We start from the raw sequence: 21,027 nt of genomic DNA, 5'->3' as shown, positions 1-21,027 counted from the left end.
TGTATATATATATTTATGTAAAATGTATATGTATACATATCCAAAACTGTATATATATATATATATATATATATATATAAATGTTTTCAATAATTTTTTTATATATATATTTCAATGTTTTCAAAAAAATTTTTAAACATGAATTATGAATTCCTAAATATCAACAAGTATTTGTTGATTTTTTTTCTGCATGTTGGTTGCACCAAATTCATTTTACTGGTGGCTTTATTTTGAGGGTGTAATTTTTTCAAATATCAATAACATAATAATACCAACAGTCAAAGTAAATATTGTTACATGTTATATGTTGTTACATGTAATATTATTAATATTAAACCTTAATATGAATAATATGAATATTCTCTGAGAAATAATAATGAAAACTTATTCCAATAATGAAAGGTTATGGCTTTTCAAGAATTTAATCCCTTCATGTGGCTTTTTTCTTCATTATGATGTCTGATCCAGTTATCATCCAGACACTTTTTGACTTTATGCTCCAGGGGGGGAAAAAATCAATGAATATATCCAGACAAAAAGACATTGCCCCTATTAATGTATATGAACACAAGGTTAAAAACTGCTGCACAGACTGCTCTATAATCTTTAACTACACATATGCATTCTTATAACCTGCATGACCAGCGGTGTTGTATTGATTTGGCTTGAGAGGTCCCGGACTCCACAGGGAGTGCAGTCTTTGTTTGCTATTTTTGATGAAGTGCTGACTCCTGGCTTCACCTGTTTTTCTCTGGAAGCGTGGCATTGGCCGAGGAACTGGGGGAAGGTGAGAGTATTGCTTCTGTAGCTGTGCTTTTGAGTTGCCTAAGAGTGCTGATGCTATTTTTTCTTTCATGTTCTCTTCTAGGGGAATATGACTGTCTGACACCTGGAGATCCCAGACTGGAGTGGAGCTTTAGTGCTAAAAAGAGAGTTCTACAAGGCTTTTATTAGAATAATTAGAATTGCTTAATATAAATAGGTGAAAAGTGAAAAGTGACAATAATTTTTTAAAAATTATTGTTTTTTAAAAATCTCTATCTGTCGATATCTGTAAAAATTAATAATGTAACATTGAGTATCATTGACACAAATCAATGAGACTTCCTTCTGTGAAAACGTTTAGCAGTTTTCACTGTCCAAATGTACCGTTTCAGTTCAATAATAATCTGCTTTTTTTTCCAGCTTTTCAGAATTTAGAAACATTCAGTGTGTTCTTTTAAAGGCAGGTGTTATGTAAAGGGTGGTGAGAGACTCATATGAGCTCTGGGAAAAAGTCATTGACCCTCTTTCCCAATCAGTTTCCTGTTTGGGTCAGTTCTGTGAATACATGTGTGTTTATGAGTAAAAAAAGTTGGTTTCTGACATGTTTTTCCTCTTATTATGTGCCATAATGCAGCCGTCCAGGTGGAGAGGCACAGATCTCTCCAGATCTGCTCAGTCAGAAATATTTGTTCACAGAATCTAGAAAACATGTTTTCATCCTGTGCATATAGACCACATCTGCAGGGTTATTTATCTCAGAGCTATTCTGTCAGTCACCCTCTCAATTACAATGCCTACAAACACTCTCCGCTTTGCGCCTGTCCCCAAAGACGAAAACATGAAATGAAAAACAAAAAATGCAAAAAAGGGTCAAATTTAGTGCCATAGTATACTTTCCAGTAAGGGACACAATTAGCACAGCAAAATGCCAGCTGTGTGCTATCTTTGGCTGTGGTTTGCCATTAAAAGAACAAAAGACGAGGCACAGTAAAAAAATCAAAATATTGAGAAAATCACCTTTAAAGTTGTCCAAATGAAGTTCTTAGCAATGCCTATTACTAAGCAAAAATGTAGTTTTAATATATTTACAGTAGGAAATTTACAAAATATCTTCATGGAACATGATCTTTACTTAATATCCTAGTGACTTTTGGCATAAAAGAAAAATCTATAATTTTGACCCATACAATGTATTTTTGGCTATTGCTACAAATATACCCCAGCGACTTAAGACTGGTTTTGTGGTCCAGGGTCACATATGGCTTATTCCCTTGTGCTACACTCCTGCATCTCAGCACTGCTATCCTTTCGCTCATGGTGTTCATCTGACCTTCAGTCTGAGTGTAGACATATAGAGGGAAAGAGAGATAGATATGAAGATATGAGTCCTGTGGACTGTGCTACACTCCTGTATCTCAGCACTGCTATCCTATCACTCATGGCATTCATCTGACCTTCGGTTTGCAGACATATAGAGAGAAAGAGAGATAGATATGAAGAAATTAGTCCTGTGGAGTTATATATATATTATACGTCCTATGGAATTTGCCACCTAATGTTTGAGTGTTTGGCTTGTGATATAAGCTGTCAACATGGAGCCCCAGGTGGCTGACAGTTTTCTCTCCTGAGTTTCAGGACTGTTGTCTGCCCTTGAACATCACTGCAGCGGCTCAGCTGGGGGTTATCTTTGTCTTACAATTCAGTGTTCATTAGGCTTCAACAAAGGATCTTTCAGACAATATCTGATTTGGTGGACAGCCTAGCCAAAGATCTGTCTGCATGGACGTCTTGGCGTAAAGGGAGGCTATGAAAGTAGAATTAACACAATTATATTTACACTATAGACCACAGCTGACTTTTTTTATTCCCATCATTTTAATTCTACAGAATGTAATTTGATTTAATTTCATTGTTTCTACTGATTTTGAGTCAGAAGTGTCAGGCCCATTTCATGAATTTTGAAGGCAACCTCCCCACAAAATTGTATTTTGATCATTAAAGAGTAAACTTTTCAGTACTGTTAAATGATGTGACTTAATAGTCAACAGCCAGTTCTGTCCGCAGTATTACAGGGTATTTTTTAAATGCATACATTATAGTGAAAAAAAGTTTGACATTTTTTTATTTATTTACAGGAAGTAACTGTTTTTATCATTTACAATGACACTGTTTTGACGGTGCTGTCCTTTTCATCCAACACTAATTCTTGTAGCAAATATAGAACATTTCATTTTAGTTCTCCATAGAACGACTATAGTGAAGCTGTATTCACTTATTTTTTTCTCTTTATTTCTTAATTGAATAACACATGGATACGTATACACACACACACATACACGTATGTAATGTATGAATGGAGAGAGAGATAGAGAGAGATGCTCTTCATTTATGTGAATTGTTTATTCAGTTTATCCTGTTCACTTTCAGCTGGTAGGACTAAATTAGCAAAGCACTGTACAGCCCAAATCTGAGATCATGTACTGATGGCTTTGCACAGTGAAGAGTTTGTTTCTCCCTTTATTCCTCCTATTGTGTTTAACCATTTGTTTTAAGTGAATTCTTGTTGCATAATTCATATCCTGTTATTTTGCCAAGGGGACCTTAGTTGGGATGTTGATGTTTCTCTTTTTATTGTTCTTAAACGCACTGAAACGACCTTTTCAGCAAAAAATAAAATAAAAATCCAGTCTGGGGGGTTGTGTCTGGGTGGGATTTATCACTGGAGAGTGAATCATGGGAAGTCTGACGAGAAGGAAGTGTATTATTCACTCCTGGAAGTTGTATTAGCAACTGAAAATAAGTTACTGACACTTTGAAAAAAAAAAAAAAAAAAAAAACAGTCTGGGGGGTTGTGAGGGGTTGGATTTATCACTGGAGAGTGAATCATGGGAAGACTGACGAGAAGGAAGTGTAGTTGTGTTGTGCAAAACTGCGCTCTTGTAGAAAAAAATGGGGAGGGGGGTTCATGAAGGAGACAGGGTGCATTGTTAATGTCCTTCCCCTTTGCAATTCCTTTTTGCAGTCCTTCCAGGAGAGTCTGCTGGAATAATTAATTAGTTGTGTCAGGAAACAACATCTTAGCAGGGTGAGCACCAAGTGCATGGTGAGTTTAATAGGACGTGCGTCAAGGCAGGTAGCAAATAACAGGAAAAGACAAGGGGTGTATGAGTTTTTTTAACAGAAAGGGTGTGTTTCACCAAAAATGACCTTCAGGTTAACCCTTTTTGAGAAGATGCACTTTGAAACCAATGGATGGGATCTTATTAGTTGCTATTATTTCCATGTTCCATTGTTATGTCCATAATTTTTTTTTTTACGGTTGTGAAAATGCTGTTCGGTGTGAATGGAGTGAGCATATAATCACTTCATTATGTTCTAAGTTCAGAGGTTGCAGTTCATCAATCAAATGGTCAATGTAGATCAATCAATATGCTGCTCTAAAGGAGCTCATAATGGCATGTTGTCAGTCAGTTTGTAGATTATTTCACTTATTTCTATTGCAAGGGCAAGGATATCCAATTCAACATCGAAATGTAATTTTCTTCACTCTTTCTGTTTGCAGATTTTTAGAAGCAATTCCAAGCTTATCAACCAAAGACAAAGCCATTTGACTATAACTGTGTGCTCCACCCTGATGTCAAGGCCTTGTCCCTCCACCCGAGGTCCTAAACCTCCTGTGGCACCAAAACCAAGGCTAGCCTCTGAGGTTAGCCAAAGCATTGTGGGCAATGGGGACATTACATCCTCTGACAGACTGGAGCTGAACCAGGATAACGAATCAGATGTCACACAGGATGAAGCAGATGCATCCAGAGAAAACTGTACAGATGATGACGTGGAAAACAACTTATCTGACAAAGAGTTTATTGTAAATTATGACACTAACCATGACACAAATTGCTATAATGAAATAGAGGAAGAATTACAAATGGCTGTGGATGAAACTGTGGGAGAGGATGAAGGTAAAATTCATCAAGCCACTGAAGTACAGCATGCAGCCTCTTCAGATTTATCGGAAGTGGTCGATGAAATTTTTGATTCAGCAAATGAGGACCTCAGCAAAAACACTGATGATATCAAGTCAGCTGAGAATGGAGAAGATGCTTATAATGTACTTGAGGACACCTGTGCATTTTCTGAGAATGAGACACTAAATATAGATCAGCCTGCAAGTGAATCTCAAAGTCTGTATGAGGAGTTTGAGGAACCACCATCAGACAGTTTTTATTGTACCAGTAATCAGCATGAAGAGGACACTAAAGCAGATGTAAAATGCGTTCATGAGGCACAAGAAGATGAGACTGGACATTATTCAAAGGCTACAACCTGCAGTCAACCCTCACTATGTGAGGAATACCCTTATGATGTCATTGGCACACTGGATGACAACAGTATTTGGCAGGCTGAACGTGCTACGAAAGACCCATCTGGACGTTTCAGGTTTGCAGAGGAGACAGAAGATGCATTTGAGCCCTACTCTGTCATAGAGGTTGTGCCAAGTGAATTGACATGTACCTCTGATCCAGAAGCAAGATGCACTGATGATGAGTCCAGCAATGAGAAACCAATGGACTCTGAGATCGCAACAGAGGGAACGTCAAACCAAGAGCCTTACTACGTATCATCAAATGATGTGGCGGAGTTAGAGAAGGAACAGGCAAAATTAGAAAATGATGTCTCTCATCCTGCTTCTGAGGGTCAAGAGATGGCAAAAAATGAAGAAGTGAATGACTATGCTGATATCAAAGACAACGATGGTGAAGATCAGCAGGTGGAGTGTGTGTCATCTGAAGATTACGTTGAGATAGGAGATGAAGATGAGCCGATAAACATGGAGAGGAAAACCAAGGGCAAAAGTATAAGAGAACGATCAGTAAGAAGGGGTCAAGCTCTCTTAAGTCAGAGGAATAGCTGCCAGCCACGTCTCAGACTTTGCAACATCACTGTTCCTGCTGACTTGGATATAGGCAGAACTCCAGAACTTACAAACCGCGTGGTTTTCGCCCACACCACAGAAGCGTTTGAAGAGGATATTGAAGAGCTGGACTGTCATATTGTGCCTTTCTTTGAGGACTCAGACACAGAAAGTGACGAACACATTTACGAGGAGGCTGGCTTTGACTTCGAAGGTGAGAATTTTATCTCTCTGGACAGGAAGAGCATTGTGACGAGATCTCGCTCGCTCTCTGGGAAAGTACCTGGATATGTTCCTGAGACTGTGCCTGAAGAGACGGGCACTGAGTACCAGTCTCATGACTACTACACTGTGGCCTTGGACCAGAATGGAGTTCCACAGCCCAAGCTTTCAGATGAAACAGAAGCAAACCAAATTATTCCCTCGTTGAAGCCAAGGTGCTTTCTTCTTTCTCCTCGGTTGCTTTCTGTTGAGGGCAGAGATTTGCCATTCTCAGGGCACTTTGAGGGTGAGAAATCTCCTAGAGAGGAATGCAGATTGCAAAAAAAAGATGACACACTTTCTTTGCCCTGTGTGATTACTTCCTCTGGAAGCTTTTCTCAAAGAAGTCACCAATCCTCCAGTGGCGTGTCGACACCTACATCTCTAGTTGATATCCCACCACCCTTTGAGTTAGCTTACATAACTAAGAGGCCTGTGACCAAAAGCTCTCCATCACTTCTAATCCAACATGAATCTCCTGACAACCCCAAAAAGAAGAAGACTTCATTTAAACGTTTCTTGGCCTTAAAATTTAAGAAAAAATCAGAAAGCAAAGCCTGTGGAGATGGTAGTGTCCGCTCCTCCAGGTCATCGTCTGAATCTAGTCACCATGGGCCCATTCGGGTGCTGGAGCTTGATCGAAGGAGTACAAGTGGCTCCCCACAGCTTCAGTCCCGTGTGGGAAATCCACAGCGTAACTCAGAAATACCTACTACATTTCTGCTTTACAAAGAGAGGCAAAGAAGGCAAGGTGCACCTAAGAGTTATAGCAACAGGGGTATAGCCAGAGTGGAGTCTTTTGAGGACCGCTCTCGGCCCCCCTTCATGCCCCTACCCCTCACTAAACCACGCTCCATCTCCTTCCCAAGTGCAGATACTTCTGATTATGAAAACATTCCTGCAATAAACTCAGACTATGAAAATATCCAGATTCCACATGGACGACCTACTCGGGCAGTCACTATTACAGAGTTCTTCGATGACCAAAATCGGACAACAGCACCTTCCAATGAGAACGACGGCTATGTGGACATGAATAGCTTTGCAGGAATAGAAAACAAACCCACCACTCAAGAGCAAGACCCTGAAAGGTATGGTCAGGTTTTTAAAAACATACTTTAAAATGATTTTTTTTTCCACATTGTAAAAAGTAATTGTAAAAAGGATAAAAGGGATCTGAATATATTAGGAAGACTTATTTCTGTTTAAATCATCAGTCTGTAGCATAAGATTGTCTACAGAATTATATTTTGAATGCTGAAACCCCTTCCTCTGAACACAATGGCAGTACCATCACCCAAGTCTGGAGGAAGTGCTGGCCAAAACAATGTTAACAGGAAATTAGGCAAGTGTTTGGCCACTTTGATAGCTCAGCTTGCACCTCTCTCTGTCTCAGAACAATTTCTGTAATCTTCCTGGCTGAATAAACAAGACAAAGTATTACAGAGATTCTAGACTATATTGTGAAATACTGGAGAGCTTGGTGCACATACAAAGTGATATTGCTTTTATGCAACAGTTCTATGCAAAAGTTAATAGTAAACAACTCAACATTTCAGACGAATTATGGCACAGTTGTGTTTCCAATCAAAAATAGTTGCAAACAGAGCAAAAGCAAGATCAACTGACTGGAAAGCCACTAACTGTTGTATAAAGTAGTGTTATAATGATGCAAGCTGACTTGCCAAACACTGTCACTTACGCTGTAGGTGCTGTGTTGTGCATGTGGTAGTGGAGCAGCCTGTGGCATTGAGTTTCATAGGTTAGAAAGACGGACTATGCTTGCAGGGTAGCTTATCTGATTTTCCCATTTGCAGGATTTGATGGTACATTTGTTGGAGTACCCTATCTGTGTGAGAAAGAATTCAGTGCAATTGTTCAGTGATACAAATAGTATTGGAAAAACGTGGATTAAACATTAGGGCTATTTTTCACCTTTTTTGCAATGCTCTCACAGCCTGATGCAGCTGAGTGGAGGGGAATAGATTAGAAAACCAGTAAGAGATTTCTGTCCTCTGGGTGAGCATTTTAGTAGCATGTAGTGTTATTAAGCCAAATTCCCCAAGTGTGTTACTTTTATTGGGCTTTTGGGAGATTTGAGGATTTACAGAGGTTTAAAGACAGATGACTTTCTGACCTTCTTTTGAGTGTATGACCCTCTCTACTCTCACTTTACCACCCTAGAGTCATCATTAGAAACCTCTGCTCGATTACCTCCAGTGTAGTCAAAGACCCTGACTTCTTCAAGTGGCCTCTGGCTAGCTTTTTAATCAGATTTTCAGAGAAACACAAGGGAAATATCCAGAATTGCTTATATTGTTGTTAGTCTTTCCATTGTTTATCACTCATTCTGTATAGTTTTTTGGGTAAAAAAGGTATTTTTCATAATTTTATTCAGAATGGAAAGAAATCACATTTTTTATTGACTCTGTGAAAAAAACGTGTATCTAAATGCAACTCACTTGACTTCATATATTCACATTCTTTAGATTTAAATTTGATAGATTATGCATACATTAGTCATTATAGATTTACTTTCCTAAAATAAAGCTCAGTACAGATTTCATGCTTTAATGCTAAATAAAATCCATTGCTAGAAGTAAAATGAAGTGATAGCTTGATATAAAAATATCACAATAACAATAGAATTCACAGGATTAGGTTTTCCCATGGAAAATTACCAGGTATTTATGGTTAAAATTCACACTTGGTGTGAATGTCCATAATATCCTTTACATAACCATACATTGTTTTTAGCTTTTCCCAGTAAATTGTTATTGACTTATTTTTGAGTGCTGAGGAAAGCGTGAATACTTGCTGCATTTGGGTGTTAGTTCTGAACACAGTGTTAATGTGGCACACTTTTGAGCATCCTCCATTATTCAGAAGATAATATGGGAGCCAGGGAGCTTTTTTCTGGTGACATTATTGACTCATTGTGTTGCTGTGCAATCTAACAGCATTGCATGTTTGCAAATGGGCCTATGTGTCTGCACCATTAGTTGCTTTGTGTCCCAAGAGAATCCTCCGTCACTGCTGATGTTCTGTCTGTTTTCGTTTGTCATATTTTGAATGCTTGCAGAGAAAAATTGACATTGCCACTTTGGTGGATGGAGACACAATGACAGGAAGGTGATTGATTGCAGGTGCATAAAAAAAGCCAATTAGAGTGTAACACTTGGCCCTATCGGCAGAGGCTACACAGTTTAAAAATGAATTGTTTAAAGGGGTCATATGATGCGATTTCAAGTTTTCCTTTCTCTTTGGAGTGTTACAAGCTGTTCGTGAATAGATAAGATCCCTAAAGTTGCAAAGACTAAAGTCTCAAACCCAAAGAGATATTCTTTATAAAAGTTAAGATTCGTCCATGCCCTCTTAAAACGCCTCGTTTAAACACACCCCACATGTCTACATCACTGTGTGGGAAGATTTGCTGTGTGTTTTGTTGTGAAAGCGAAACTACTTTGTTTGTTCTTCCAAAAGAGGACACGACTAGAAATCAGTGGTTAAGTTGTATTTACAACACTGTTCCAGAACAGTTCAAACCAAATATTCAGATGTGTGCAACACATTTTACGGAGGACGAGGACTGTTTCCTGGTAGAGTTGCCTAAAATGCCGGTGTTCTGACAAATAATGCTGACTCACAGCCTGTAAGTACGTTTTCATATTTAAAGGATTTGCCACTGATGATTCAAACGCGAGTTTTGAGCAGTGTAGAGTAGCGCTTGTTGTTTGTCGTTTCTCCGATCACAAATGCAGATTTGTTTCAATTGTTTCAGAGTGTGTCAATGGTTTTATGTTTACGCAGCTCGATACGCAATGCAACGTGTAAAAAGACAGTATAAGTCATTATAATCCGTAATTATGTCCCCACTGGATGCTACAAATGCCTCGTTTATAATGGGTTTTAATGTTTATGTCTCGTCGCTCCGGCCGGACAGGGCATCACAGTATGGTAAGGGGCGTAACATTTCCGTCACACGCTTGAGGTATTCAGCCAATCACAACGCACTGGATAGCTGTCCAATCAGAGCACACCTCACTTTTCAGAACGATGAGCTTTGTAAAAATCGACGCGTTTCAGAAAGGCGGGGCATAGAGGAGAAACAATGTACAGTATGTGGAAAATAATGTGTTTTTTAAAACTTAAACCGCATAAACACATTTCATTACACCAAATACACCAAATAATGTTCTTTTTTAGCAATGTCATATGACCCCTTTAAAAATTGTAAATGTTGAGTGAGCATATAAAAGACAATAAGATGGCAGATATAAAACAACAGAATTGTATTTACACAAAACAACGACACAGAACTAAAACAACACGGTACATATCCAGAATATCCATATCCTGATTGCTTACTGACAGGTAGATTCTTAGTTCTTAAAGACAAACACACACATTTTTAAGAGGAGTAAAATGGACAAGGAAACATGTAAAACCTATTAAAACTCTGATTCCCAAATATACAGTTATATACAGAGTGGTAAAACATGTCCCTTATGTGGCATTGTCACAAGACAAACGGGTTACACTTTATTTTAAGGTGTCCTTTTAACAGTGTAATTATACATTTAAGTACTGAGTAATATTAATTAACTACATGTACTTACTATATGGTTAGGTTAGGATTAGGGTTTGGTGTAGGGTTACTTGCATGTAATTATGCATAATTAATTGTTATTATAATAGTAAGTACATGTAACATGTGTACCGGACACCTTAAAATAAAGTGTTACCGAGAAACATTTTGTACTCATTGCTGATCCCAAAGGACAGAGGGTAGTGTGAGGGAATGACTGAGGAAAGATGTGAAAGTCCTTCAGCATAATAGTGGGCTGTTTATAATTATAAATAGCATCTATCGTGTTTAATATTGACTATCAAACCCCCTATATTATAAAATATTTGTCTTTTCATATTCTTATTAATCATTATTTTGAAAAGTATTCATATAGAATTTAATAATCAGAATTTAATCTATAATAATCATGAAATATCTGTTTCAGTTCATGTTATTGTTCATGCATGTATTTAGAAACTGCCGGTTGTCTAGACATCTCTGCACCTATATATTAAATTGGCTCTTCATTTTCATGGCACTTATAATAATAATATATTATTATTATTATTAATATTATGCAATTGTTATAGAATAAGAAAATTACAACAAACAGCAAACATAGCATCAAATATAAAAAAGAGGAAAAGAGTTTGAGATACTAAGAAATATAGTTTGAAACATACTACCAGATAATTGAGAGAAAAGAAACACATCTTTTCATATGTGTTCTGAATTACTTTTGCATTTAGATGCTCACAAAGTTGGGTGTGGGTCTGGCCTGGTCTGGTCCGTTCCAAGTTGGGCCTGGTGCCCAGGGCTCTCAGGTCACTGCCAGGTTATCCCAAAAGAGGACGCACCCAGCCAATGAGCCTCCACACCGCTGTTTACAGGAAATGCAGGACAAGGGTGAGGGGACAGGGTCAGTGGGATGGGGTGGAGACAGGCAATACCGATCTCCCAGACTCCCCTGCGACCCAAACAACAAGGCGAGGTGTGGCAGTCAGGAAAGCAAGGCTACCACAAAGATGTTGTTGATGTCATTGTTCCCAGCTTTCTCCATGTCTTTTCTAATATTAACAGCAAAGGCAGGGGCCAGTATTTGACTTGAATAATATTTTCAATGTAAATATGTACACATATTTGTCAGAAAGCAGATCATCTGAACTGAATGTAATGATTTTAAAAGCCATATTTAACATAAAAGATCAATTAAATGGGTCTCAGATGACTAGATAAACAAGAATCCCATTTAGAAATTAAATTAGACCCTTTTTGATCTGTTTTGAATCTTAGACCCACCAAACTAAAACCAAGCAGGAATATGCATCTCTCGGTTCAGCTAACACACTTGCTGCTCGTCACTCTCTCCTCATCTGCATTCAAATACGTTTTGTTAAATGAAGTCTGGTAATGAAGTCATCTCAGCGATGCTTATCTTCTATAATAGCACTATTACACAGATTCAGACAGAGAAACACTGGGGTTTCTAATGTATATTTTATTATCAAGAGTTTAAATCAATTGAATTACATGTAACAAGCCTCAGGAAAGCATCAGGCAGTAGGACATATAGGTGTGTTATAGGAAATCATTGCAGTCTCTCTGTAATTTTCTGCAGTAAATTTAGCGCATGGGTACCTTAAAGCAAACAGCTTAGAGAAGTACTTTGCTCCATAATTGCTTCTCATAAATGGCAATGTTGAAGAGTCAGGAGGATTGTGTAAATTGTCACTTTTGGCAGATGGAGAGATTATGTAGGATTGATGCACATTTTTACACAAACTTTTTTAGAAGTTTCCAATGCCTTTTTTGTTTGTTAAATTAGTATTTTTTTTACTTTTTTATATTATACTGTTTCTTTGTAATATTTATTTATATTATATTGTTTTATGTATTTTTTATTTGACTATTTTTATATATTAGATTATTTTGTTGTATTATTTTATTGTTGTGTTGTGACTAGGCCTGGGCGATAAAACGGTATCGATATTTATCGACGGTACACCCTCTTCGATAACGGTATAAAATTTTTTTGATATAGCGCACGCTATAGGCACGTGCTATGAGTGACGCAGACCGCACACACAAACACGAACACATGCAGAATTGAGTGCTGTGCCTGCCTGTGATGAAGAGATGTAATGTGAATAAAAAAAATGAATATTAGTTGAATTTAAAATAAACATTTTCATTTGAATGCAAAAATAGTAACATCAAATGTTAGGAGTGTGTCAGGGAGCGTCATTAGTGGAGCGCGAGATGCGGTGATCATGATGTAAGTGACGTTGCTGCATTTTAATGTTTTATAAGTCTAGCCCACAAGACGCACAGTTGCTGCGTTATTCATTCAAAATATTAGAGAAATATAGTAGCTCAATGCGTAGAAGACCTTGATTAGGTTAAAACCGAAACCAAGCCATTCACACAGAACGCATTTTCTTAGACGGACAAATATGACGGCTGCTCTCACGTCAATTTGTGGAGGTTTATTCCGTTTCACTGCGTCTCATATGTTTTTAAAGGCAATCTGTGTGATGGGCGATTCGGCTGTTTGTATTAAGCAATGCATAAATACATGATGCTGTTTTGTTCATAATTGTTTATGCAATTTACAAAATTATGTTTGATTATATGAGTTAATTTAGACATAATGCACATTTTTCTTTTTATAGACAGTTATTTCCTTTGCGTTGGCAATTTAATGCGCTGCATTATTTTGCTCATTGCGCCCTCCTGTGGCCTCGGGAGACAAGCCAAAAGTTTCCTTCAGGCCTATTTAATCTGCATATAAAACATTAGAAATTAGATATTTGTTTAATTTTTATTTTGTGTTTGATGGTTCAAAAAAAAAAATTTGTTGTTTGTCTCAATAAATTGGGTTAATTTAAAAATATAGTGGTTAAATGTAAAAGGTTTTTTCTATTGCTCAGATCTTGATTAGGTTAAAACCGAAACCAAGCCATTCACACAGAACGCATTTTCTTAGACGGACAAATATGACGGCTGCTCTCACTATTTAATCTGCATATAAAACATTAGAAATTAGATATTTGTTTAATTTTTATTTTGTGTTTGATGGTTCAAAAAAAAAAATTTGTTGTTTGTCTCAATAAATTGGGTTAATTTAAAAATATAGTGGTTAAATGTAAAAGGTTTTTTCTATTGCTCTTTTTTTTAAAAAAGGTTATAAAAAATGTCAATAATTATCGATACCGAACGATATGAAACATTATATCGTTGATACATTTTTTAGCTATATCTCCCAGCCCTAGTTGTGACAATCCCCTCTGCACAATGCAAAAGACGTAAATCAAATACCAGTATGTAATACAGATGTGTTAATAATTATATCTCTGTTTTATTTGATCCTGGAAAGCTACATATGGGCAATTTCAGTTTGAATTCAGTTGAAAGGTGTTTGAGATGAAAGAATCAGCTTGTTTTGTCTTATGCTAACTCTCGTTCCGCTTTCACTGAAAATGGAGTCCTCAGCTGGTGAGATCACTGAAGATTGTAGTGACGTCCAGGAGAAGGCTCCTATATGCTTCATCTGGGGCCTCTAAACGAACTGTCACCTTAGCTCTCCCAGTTCAGCTGGCTATGAGCAATTTCCACTTCCAACTCCAGACATTTTGTGTGTGCAGTGCACAGTATCCTTGAGTAGTATGACACGCAGCTGGGCACCTCTAAATCTTTTGTACTTTTGTTTTTAACGCAAAAGTCAGAAGAGTTGCTTGCTAATGCCTTTAGGTAAGTATAAGAGCATCTTCATTATGTGCATATTTGCATATCCTTGGAATTGTTTTTTTTTTTTTTCTCGGTTTAAGTGCTCACCACAGGATCACCAAGCCAGCCCTTCATGCCCAACCGTAAATGTCCTCGGAATCTGGCCCCATCCATCCGTGTTACTACTGTAAGGAGGAGCGGGGGATGAATTATTCTCACCAGGTCTTGTTTAAATGAAGAGGGGGAATTTGTTGCCTGGCTGGACACCAAAGTGCCCTCTAATACAAAACATTGTGTTTTGAGACGATTTGTTCCATTGTTTTTGATATGGAGAGATTGGCTGATTTGTGATTTTTGCCACATGCAGCGTTCTTATCGTAACTGTTTAGTTTCTCCTCTGGGCTCTTTTAGTAACAGCTGGGGTAGTGGACTTTGTAGAGACTAAAATAAATTTACTCATTATTTTTAGCCTTGGATAAAGGCTGAAAACTAAACACAGCTCATTAAAGTTTCTGTGCATGTATGGCGTGCATGGAATCTAGAGAAGAGACTCATAAACCAATGTATAAAAATTGTGTGAAATTTGCTTAACTTTGGGTCAAAATCCAGCGTTAAGTTTTCTGTGAAAGCCTGTGAATACTACAGTTACTAACCCATAGTGATGATCATAGTGCATTTAACATTTCTTTCATGTTTTTATCCATTCACAGTGCCTACACTGAGTCATTCCCTGTTTGTCCTGTGTCTGCCACTGTGTCCAATGAGGAAGACCATGGACGCACATCTGAGGAAGAGGATGGTTGTGGAGACCACTGCCATGACCGACAGGTCAGTTATCAATTTTATATTATCCATTGCAAATATTCTAATGTCAATGCTTGCAAAAGTAAGATGTTTCTTGTAAGAAATTCTGCATTCAATTTGTTATAAAATATGTTATTTTAAATAAATGCTGTTCTTTTGAAATTTCTATTCATCAAACAATCATGAAAAAGATTAAGCAGCACAACTGTTTTCAGCATTGATAATAAGAAATGTTTTTTTTTCAGTGTAAAATCAGCATATTAGAATAATTTCTGAATGATGATGTGACACTGAAGACTGGAGTAATGGCTGATGAAAATTCAGCTTTGCAATCACAGGAAAAACAATGCATTTTAAAATATATTAAAATAGAAAAGTGAAATTTTAATAACATTTCACAATGTTACTGTTTTTACTGTCATTTTAATCAAATAAATGCAGCCTCAATGAGCAGAACAGAATAAAAAATAAAAATAAAAACATTTTTATCAACCCCCCAAAAAGTATATTATAAAGAATTTTGAAATTCAAGGTCTGAGAGACTGCAGAAAATTATTTCTGAATTATTTCAGTTAAACATACTTCAGCATTTATTTTTTCAAGAATAATTTACAATACAGTACTTACAGTACAGTACTTTTAAAACCTAATACAATATAAATATATAATAAAATGATATAATAAAAAATGTATAACCAAAAATCTGTTTTCACAGTATAAATGGATATTTATACTTTAACCTATTTAGGTTTTAAGAAGACTTCAAATCATCATTTTTGTGGGTCACTGATAAGAAAAACTCAAACCCCTGTATTACCAGAGTAATGACAGCTTTGCATGCTAAAGTAGATAAAAACAAGGACCCTCCCTGTTGAACTGGAATTCCCTGTGTGTGCAGTTTTTGTGAGATCCAGGTTCATACGTCTCCTGGCAGTCAGTTCAGTGCTGGAGTGAGAGGCGGACCCCACCCCTTTCCTCTGCCACTGTAATATCAGCCAGGGCCCCGGCTTTGTGACGCCTGCTTCGTTGTTTTCTTCGTCTTTAAAAAGAAAAGAATATCTGGGAGTAACCTACCCAAGCCTCATTTCAGCACAGCAACAAGCTGGAAAAAAGCCAGCTGCACTGTAATTGGTTTTATAATGGATTTTTACATGCATAAAAGTGACCCTAGCACAGATATTAAAGACTTTTTAAAAATCTAAACATGAATATGTAATACACAGTATTAGCAGTGAAGTACCAGTCATGCAGTCATTTTCTCCTAAACACGGCCATTCAGTAGTAACACTTGTGTTCAGACAGCTGTGATTAGCTTGCAAATCAATGGTGGATTTGTGCTTGCCATGAACACAGCGTCTCATCCATAATGCATCTGTGCTTAAAGCGGCACTTCCAGGAAAGCTTTCCCATTTGCGTTGTGCTTTAATGAAATAATCAGTCTTCTTTTGACAGGATTGTATGAGAAATTAGATCAGAACATCAATTCCCCTCTCACTCTGTCTTCATCTGTATATCTATCAATATTTGTATTAGTGTTGTCAATCAATTAAAAAAATTAGCTAATTAACTGCTAATTTTTCTGAATCCCACCTAACCCCACCTAACATTAAAGTTTTTAAATATACTTTTACGACATTGCATGCTCGTAGTTTAATTTTCAATATGAAATTATATACAGTGTGCCGCCGCAATTGAAGAGCACGTGCTACGAGCACAGTATAATGGATGACAGGACAGGAAAAATTGTTTTTACTGACATATGGCCTGACAACATCTCATCTGACCGTGGTTCACTGTTGTTCTACTGAAGCTTCCTTGTCACCTGTACCTTTTCCGTGCTCGTTTGACTAGTGCCTGGCGCTGAGGCGAAGTTGGAGTGCACGTCTGAAAGTCTCCCATTTGATGTTTTCGTAAAGATGTTCTGTGTCTAAATAACCGCAATTTAAAAGAAAAAAGAGACAGAAGCAGCAGTTGTGAGTAGGGTGCCAACCCTAGCTCCGCCCTGCGTTTAAATGCATTAAATATTTTTAATGTGTTAAACTGAACAAATTAATTGCATGCGTTAACGCGCTAATTTTGACAGCACTAATTTTTATACATATCATCTATATATTTCTCTTTACCATGTGCTGTAACTGAACTATGTGTACTTGAACTCTTTAAACACTGGGTTTCTTCATTTATCTCTCATGGCTTTCTTTTCTGTCACTCGCAGATTGATGGCCGATCCAGAGCCTACTATGTTGCCAAAGACCTGATGGACTCAGAAAGAGAGTGAGTGTTTGTCTCTGTCTGGATTTAAACGCATTCCAAGTACAGTCCAATTGTTTTTCATGTGATGTCCTTTGAGGATCGTCTTTATCCAGGCTCTGTCCACATCTTTATCACTGTCTATTCTTATTCACTCAACAGCTCCTCTGATACTCAAACTGACAGCCTATTACTGGACTGTCTGCCTTAAGATATTGCATTTCAGCAGTGACTCAATGAGTCATTAAGTGTGTACAGTACATTTATTAAATGTGATTCAGTATCTAAGCAAGCCTGCTTTTTCCCCTAAGCCCTTCAAATGTATTTGTTATGTATCTCAACTGACTTCATAAATTGGCTGTCAAAATGTTGGTATCACTTGGATGATCAGCGATATATCTGCTTGACAGAATTGGACAGATGGTTTTGTTCAAGTCAAATAATTTATTGTTTTTTATTTTTCTACCTAACAGTATTGTCATCTCTTTTCAATAATCCACAGACATGTGAAGGCTCTGAAGATTCTTCAGGAGGTATGAAAATCTTTTATATATATATATATAATACAGTGGCGTGTGGTGGTGTTTTAAAATGAGGAGGCAGTTATATATACTGTGTGTGTGTGTATATATATATATATATATATATATATAATTCATGCCCTTGTTACACTTAATGTTTACACTAAGTGCAAATAGCTATAGATTCTATTTACACCTAGCAGGATTTTCTGCTATTTATACTGCTTATTGCAGATAGTGGCAATTATCTGGACCTCAGTATTGTTGTACATTATAAAACAGTATGCAATAATAACAATAACAATGACGTGATATCTGATTTGAAAAACGAGTGACTTTTAGACTTTTAATGTCATATTTAGTCATATTTGCATTGTTTTATTTTTGTAATATCGATTATGTCTAATCCACTTTTGAGGAGAGGAGACACTGCCTCCCTTGCCTCCTCGGAGGAAACGCCCCTGATATAATATATATATATATTCAAATGTAACTTATAATTGTAAAGTATAATTGTGGTTGAACTGCAATGGTCATAGATAAGATTTTTTTGCATACATTATCATTTGAAAGTTTGGAATCAGTAAGATTTTTCTTTTTTAAAGAACTAATATAAAAAAAAAATCAGCAATTAATGCAGTAGTAAAGAAAAGTATTAAGTAATGCAACCTTTTTCAACAGTGATAATACTGAGAAATGTTTCTTGAGTACCAAATCAGCACATTAGAATGATTTCTGAAGGATCATTCAGATCATCTGAAGACTGGAGTAATGACTGCTGAAAATTCAGCTTTGCCATCACAAGAATAAATTACATAAAATTTATTGTAGTTATTGGAACAGTTATTGTAAATTGTAATAATATTTCACAATATTACTGTTATTACTGTATTCTTATTTAAGTAAATGCAGCCTCTGTTAGAAAATAATTAAACATCTTACTGACCCCAAACTTTTGAACAGTAGTGTAAATTAGGCATTCAGTTACAAATCTGTGCAAACATTAAAAAATGATGGCTGTTTACCACTCTGACAAATCACTCATGGGGCTTTATAACAGAGGTTTATGTTTAGCAATGTGTAGACATATACTTGTCTTGTCTATCCAAGACCTCTGTGGCTTATTGCTTCTGTGAGGACGTTACAAGCAGGTTAAAGCCACTGAATCCATAAGCTCATCTCACACAATTATGGTAATGTATACACCTCACAGAGAGATTAAAACAGTCCTCAGCTAGTAAGTTTGCTACAAGTTCGTATGTGGGTCATCTGTTTTGCTCTTGATGATACTGACTTGCGCTGTGACCAGTGAAATTATGTTTAATGAATGCAGCCTAGTTTAGTTTTGATTGTTAAGGCAAGCACCGTTATTACCATTGCTCATACTTATGGTTCTACAGACATGAATGATACCCCAAGTCATGCATGTTGTTAAGGAGAGGTATGCTATTACTTTCCTAAGCAATCGGACCAGAACATTTTAACAACTAAGCAATGCCCTAGCAACCAGATAGCAACACCCTGGGAACCACCCTAGTCCTACCGTAACATAATTTTGGTGACATTTGCATGGGCAAAACTCGTGGATTTGAAATGACACAACCTTTGTAAAACAGCTAGATTTGATTTCATGAGAAATGCAAAGGTCCTGTAAAAGGGCTCCCAAATTAGTATTTTACTGCTGCTGTCACTACCTGTGTCTTCTGTCTTGGCAACCAATTGCAAATGCACAAATGTACATTGCACCTTTACACACATACGTTTACACATACATTGAGAGACACACACACTCGGGTGGGGGTTTTACAAACCGTTATCAGTGTTGTTTCAGTAACTGAGACTTCCTGGCCTTGACAACCTTGTCTTGAAAAAGTCGGCCTGTGAGTGACGCAATACCTACGCACCAGGCTTTTGTTTTGGAAATCTTCTCATGAGCCTTGTCACTTCTAAACATAAAAACACATCAGTTCTGGCAATAAACCCCAAATAACTTGTCAATATGAGTGAATTGACTCGACTTCCCTTTTCCTTTTTTTTTTTTTTTTTTTTTTGAGAGAGTCAATCAGTTTAAGACATATTAAGTGGTTTTAAAGGGATAGTTCACCCAAATATGAAGGATATGTCATCATTTACTCATTCATAACCTGTATGACTTGCTGAACCAGTGTTGCCTTAGTTTTAGTAAAAAAATTGTCTATTTTTCTTTTTTTTCTATTTTTGTCTATATAGTTTTTATTTATTTTATATCGGTTTTGTTAGTACATTAAGTTAAACTAAAGGGCACCTATTATGCAAGATCCACTTTTACAAGGTGTTTGGACAGAAATGTGTGTTGAAATGTGTGTTGAAATTGTGTGTACACAGCCATCTTAGAATGATAAAAATTCATCCAGTCTTTTTTTTTAATCTTCATAAAACCAAACCAGGCTCAAAAAATATGGAACTTAAAATATGACAAAACTATTTGAATTTGAATTGTGTAAATTTGAATTATTGACAAGTGTCATTTAACAAAACTGAATATTATGTGGCATTTAACATAGTTTTGAATTAGATTTTTTTTTTACTTGTATATTAAACATTTGAAATTTAACACAATTGAATTTTTTTAATGGCAGTTTTATAGACATGCATTTTCAAACAGTGGATTTTTTGTTCTGAATTCTTAGACTGCAAATATCCAGTTTTTAAAAAATACAGCTTCAAGTTTTCAAGATGAAGAAGAAATTCAGAACATCAAATTCAATATTCTAAAATATTCAAATATTCAAAACGCAGAAATTCAGATTGCACAGAAAGTAGATCAGAGGTCATCCACAGGGAAGAGTAGATGCTCTCTGAAAAGTCGAACAAAGCATTTTGGGCAATTACTATGGTGACCGGGAGGGGACATGTTCGGTTCACTTGTCAAGGACTACATATTAACTCGTGGGAACATGGTAATATGTCATGGTCACGAGATCATTTTGTCGAGGTAACGATATCCTTATGTCGTGGCCACGCAATGTGAAGTTGTGGCCTCGAGATGCTATGTTGAGGGAACAACATCCTTTTCTCGTGGCCTCGACTTATGTTGAGGGAACGACAGTGCTTGAAGTGGGCCGGTACTCACTTCAATATTTTAGTCTTTAGCGTACCGGCACTTTTTCACTTCTGACATGTTGCCGGTACTTAGAGTCAAAGCGTCAGTGTCTGGGTGATTAGAAATGACACTA

General features: G+C 36.8%; 1 protein-coding gene across 2 annotated transcripts in view; it reads left to right on the top strand.

Annotated features, from left to right (window-relative positions):
- The first annotated feature begins 4,332 nt into the window (after positions 1 to 4,332).
- LOC107746894 (FYVE, RhoGEF and PH domain-containing protein 5-like) overlaps positions 4,333 to 21,027 on the top strand; it is a 47,000-nt gene continuing 30,305 nt past the window's right edge. For both annotated transcript variants that reach the window (XM_016561226.1, XM_016561225.1), the window contains exons 1-4: positions 4,333 to 7,032; positions 14,948 to 15,065; positions 17,257 to 17,315; positions 17,794 to 17,824. In XM_016561226.1, coding sequence (XP_016416712.1) covers positions 4,400 to 7,032; positions 14,948 to 15,065; positions 17,257 to 17,315; positions 17,794 to 17,824 — 2,841 coding nt within the window. In that variant the 5' untranslated portion in view covers positions 4,333 to 4,399. The remainder of the gene's footprint in view (positions 7,033 to 14,947; positions 15,066 to 17,256; positions 17,316 to 17,793; positions 17,825 to 21,027) is intronic.

This window comes from Sinocyclocheilus rhinocerous, unplaced genomic scaffold, assembly GCF_001515625.1.
Source record: "Sinocyclocheilus rhinocerous isolate Xijiao unplaced genomic scaffold, SAMN03320098_v1.1 scaffold3516, whole genome shotgun sequence".
Lineage (NCBI taxonomy): Eukaryota > Metazoa > Chordata > Actinopteri > Cypriniformes > Cyprinidae > Sinocyclocheilus > Sinocyclocheilus rhinocerous.
The sequence above is the reverse complement of the archived record's forward strand: the minus strand, read 5'-3'. Positions and strand labels throughout refer to the sequence as shown.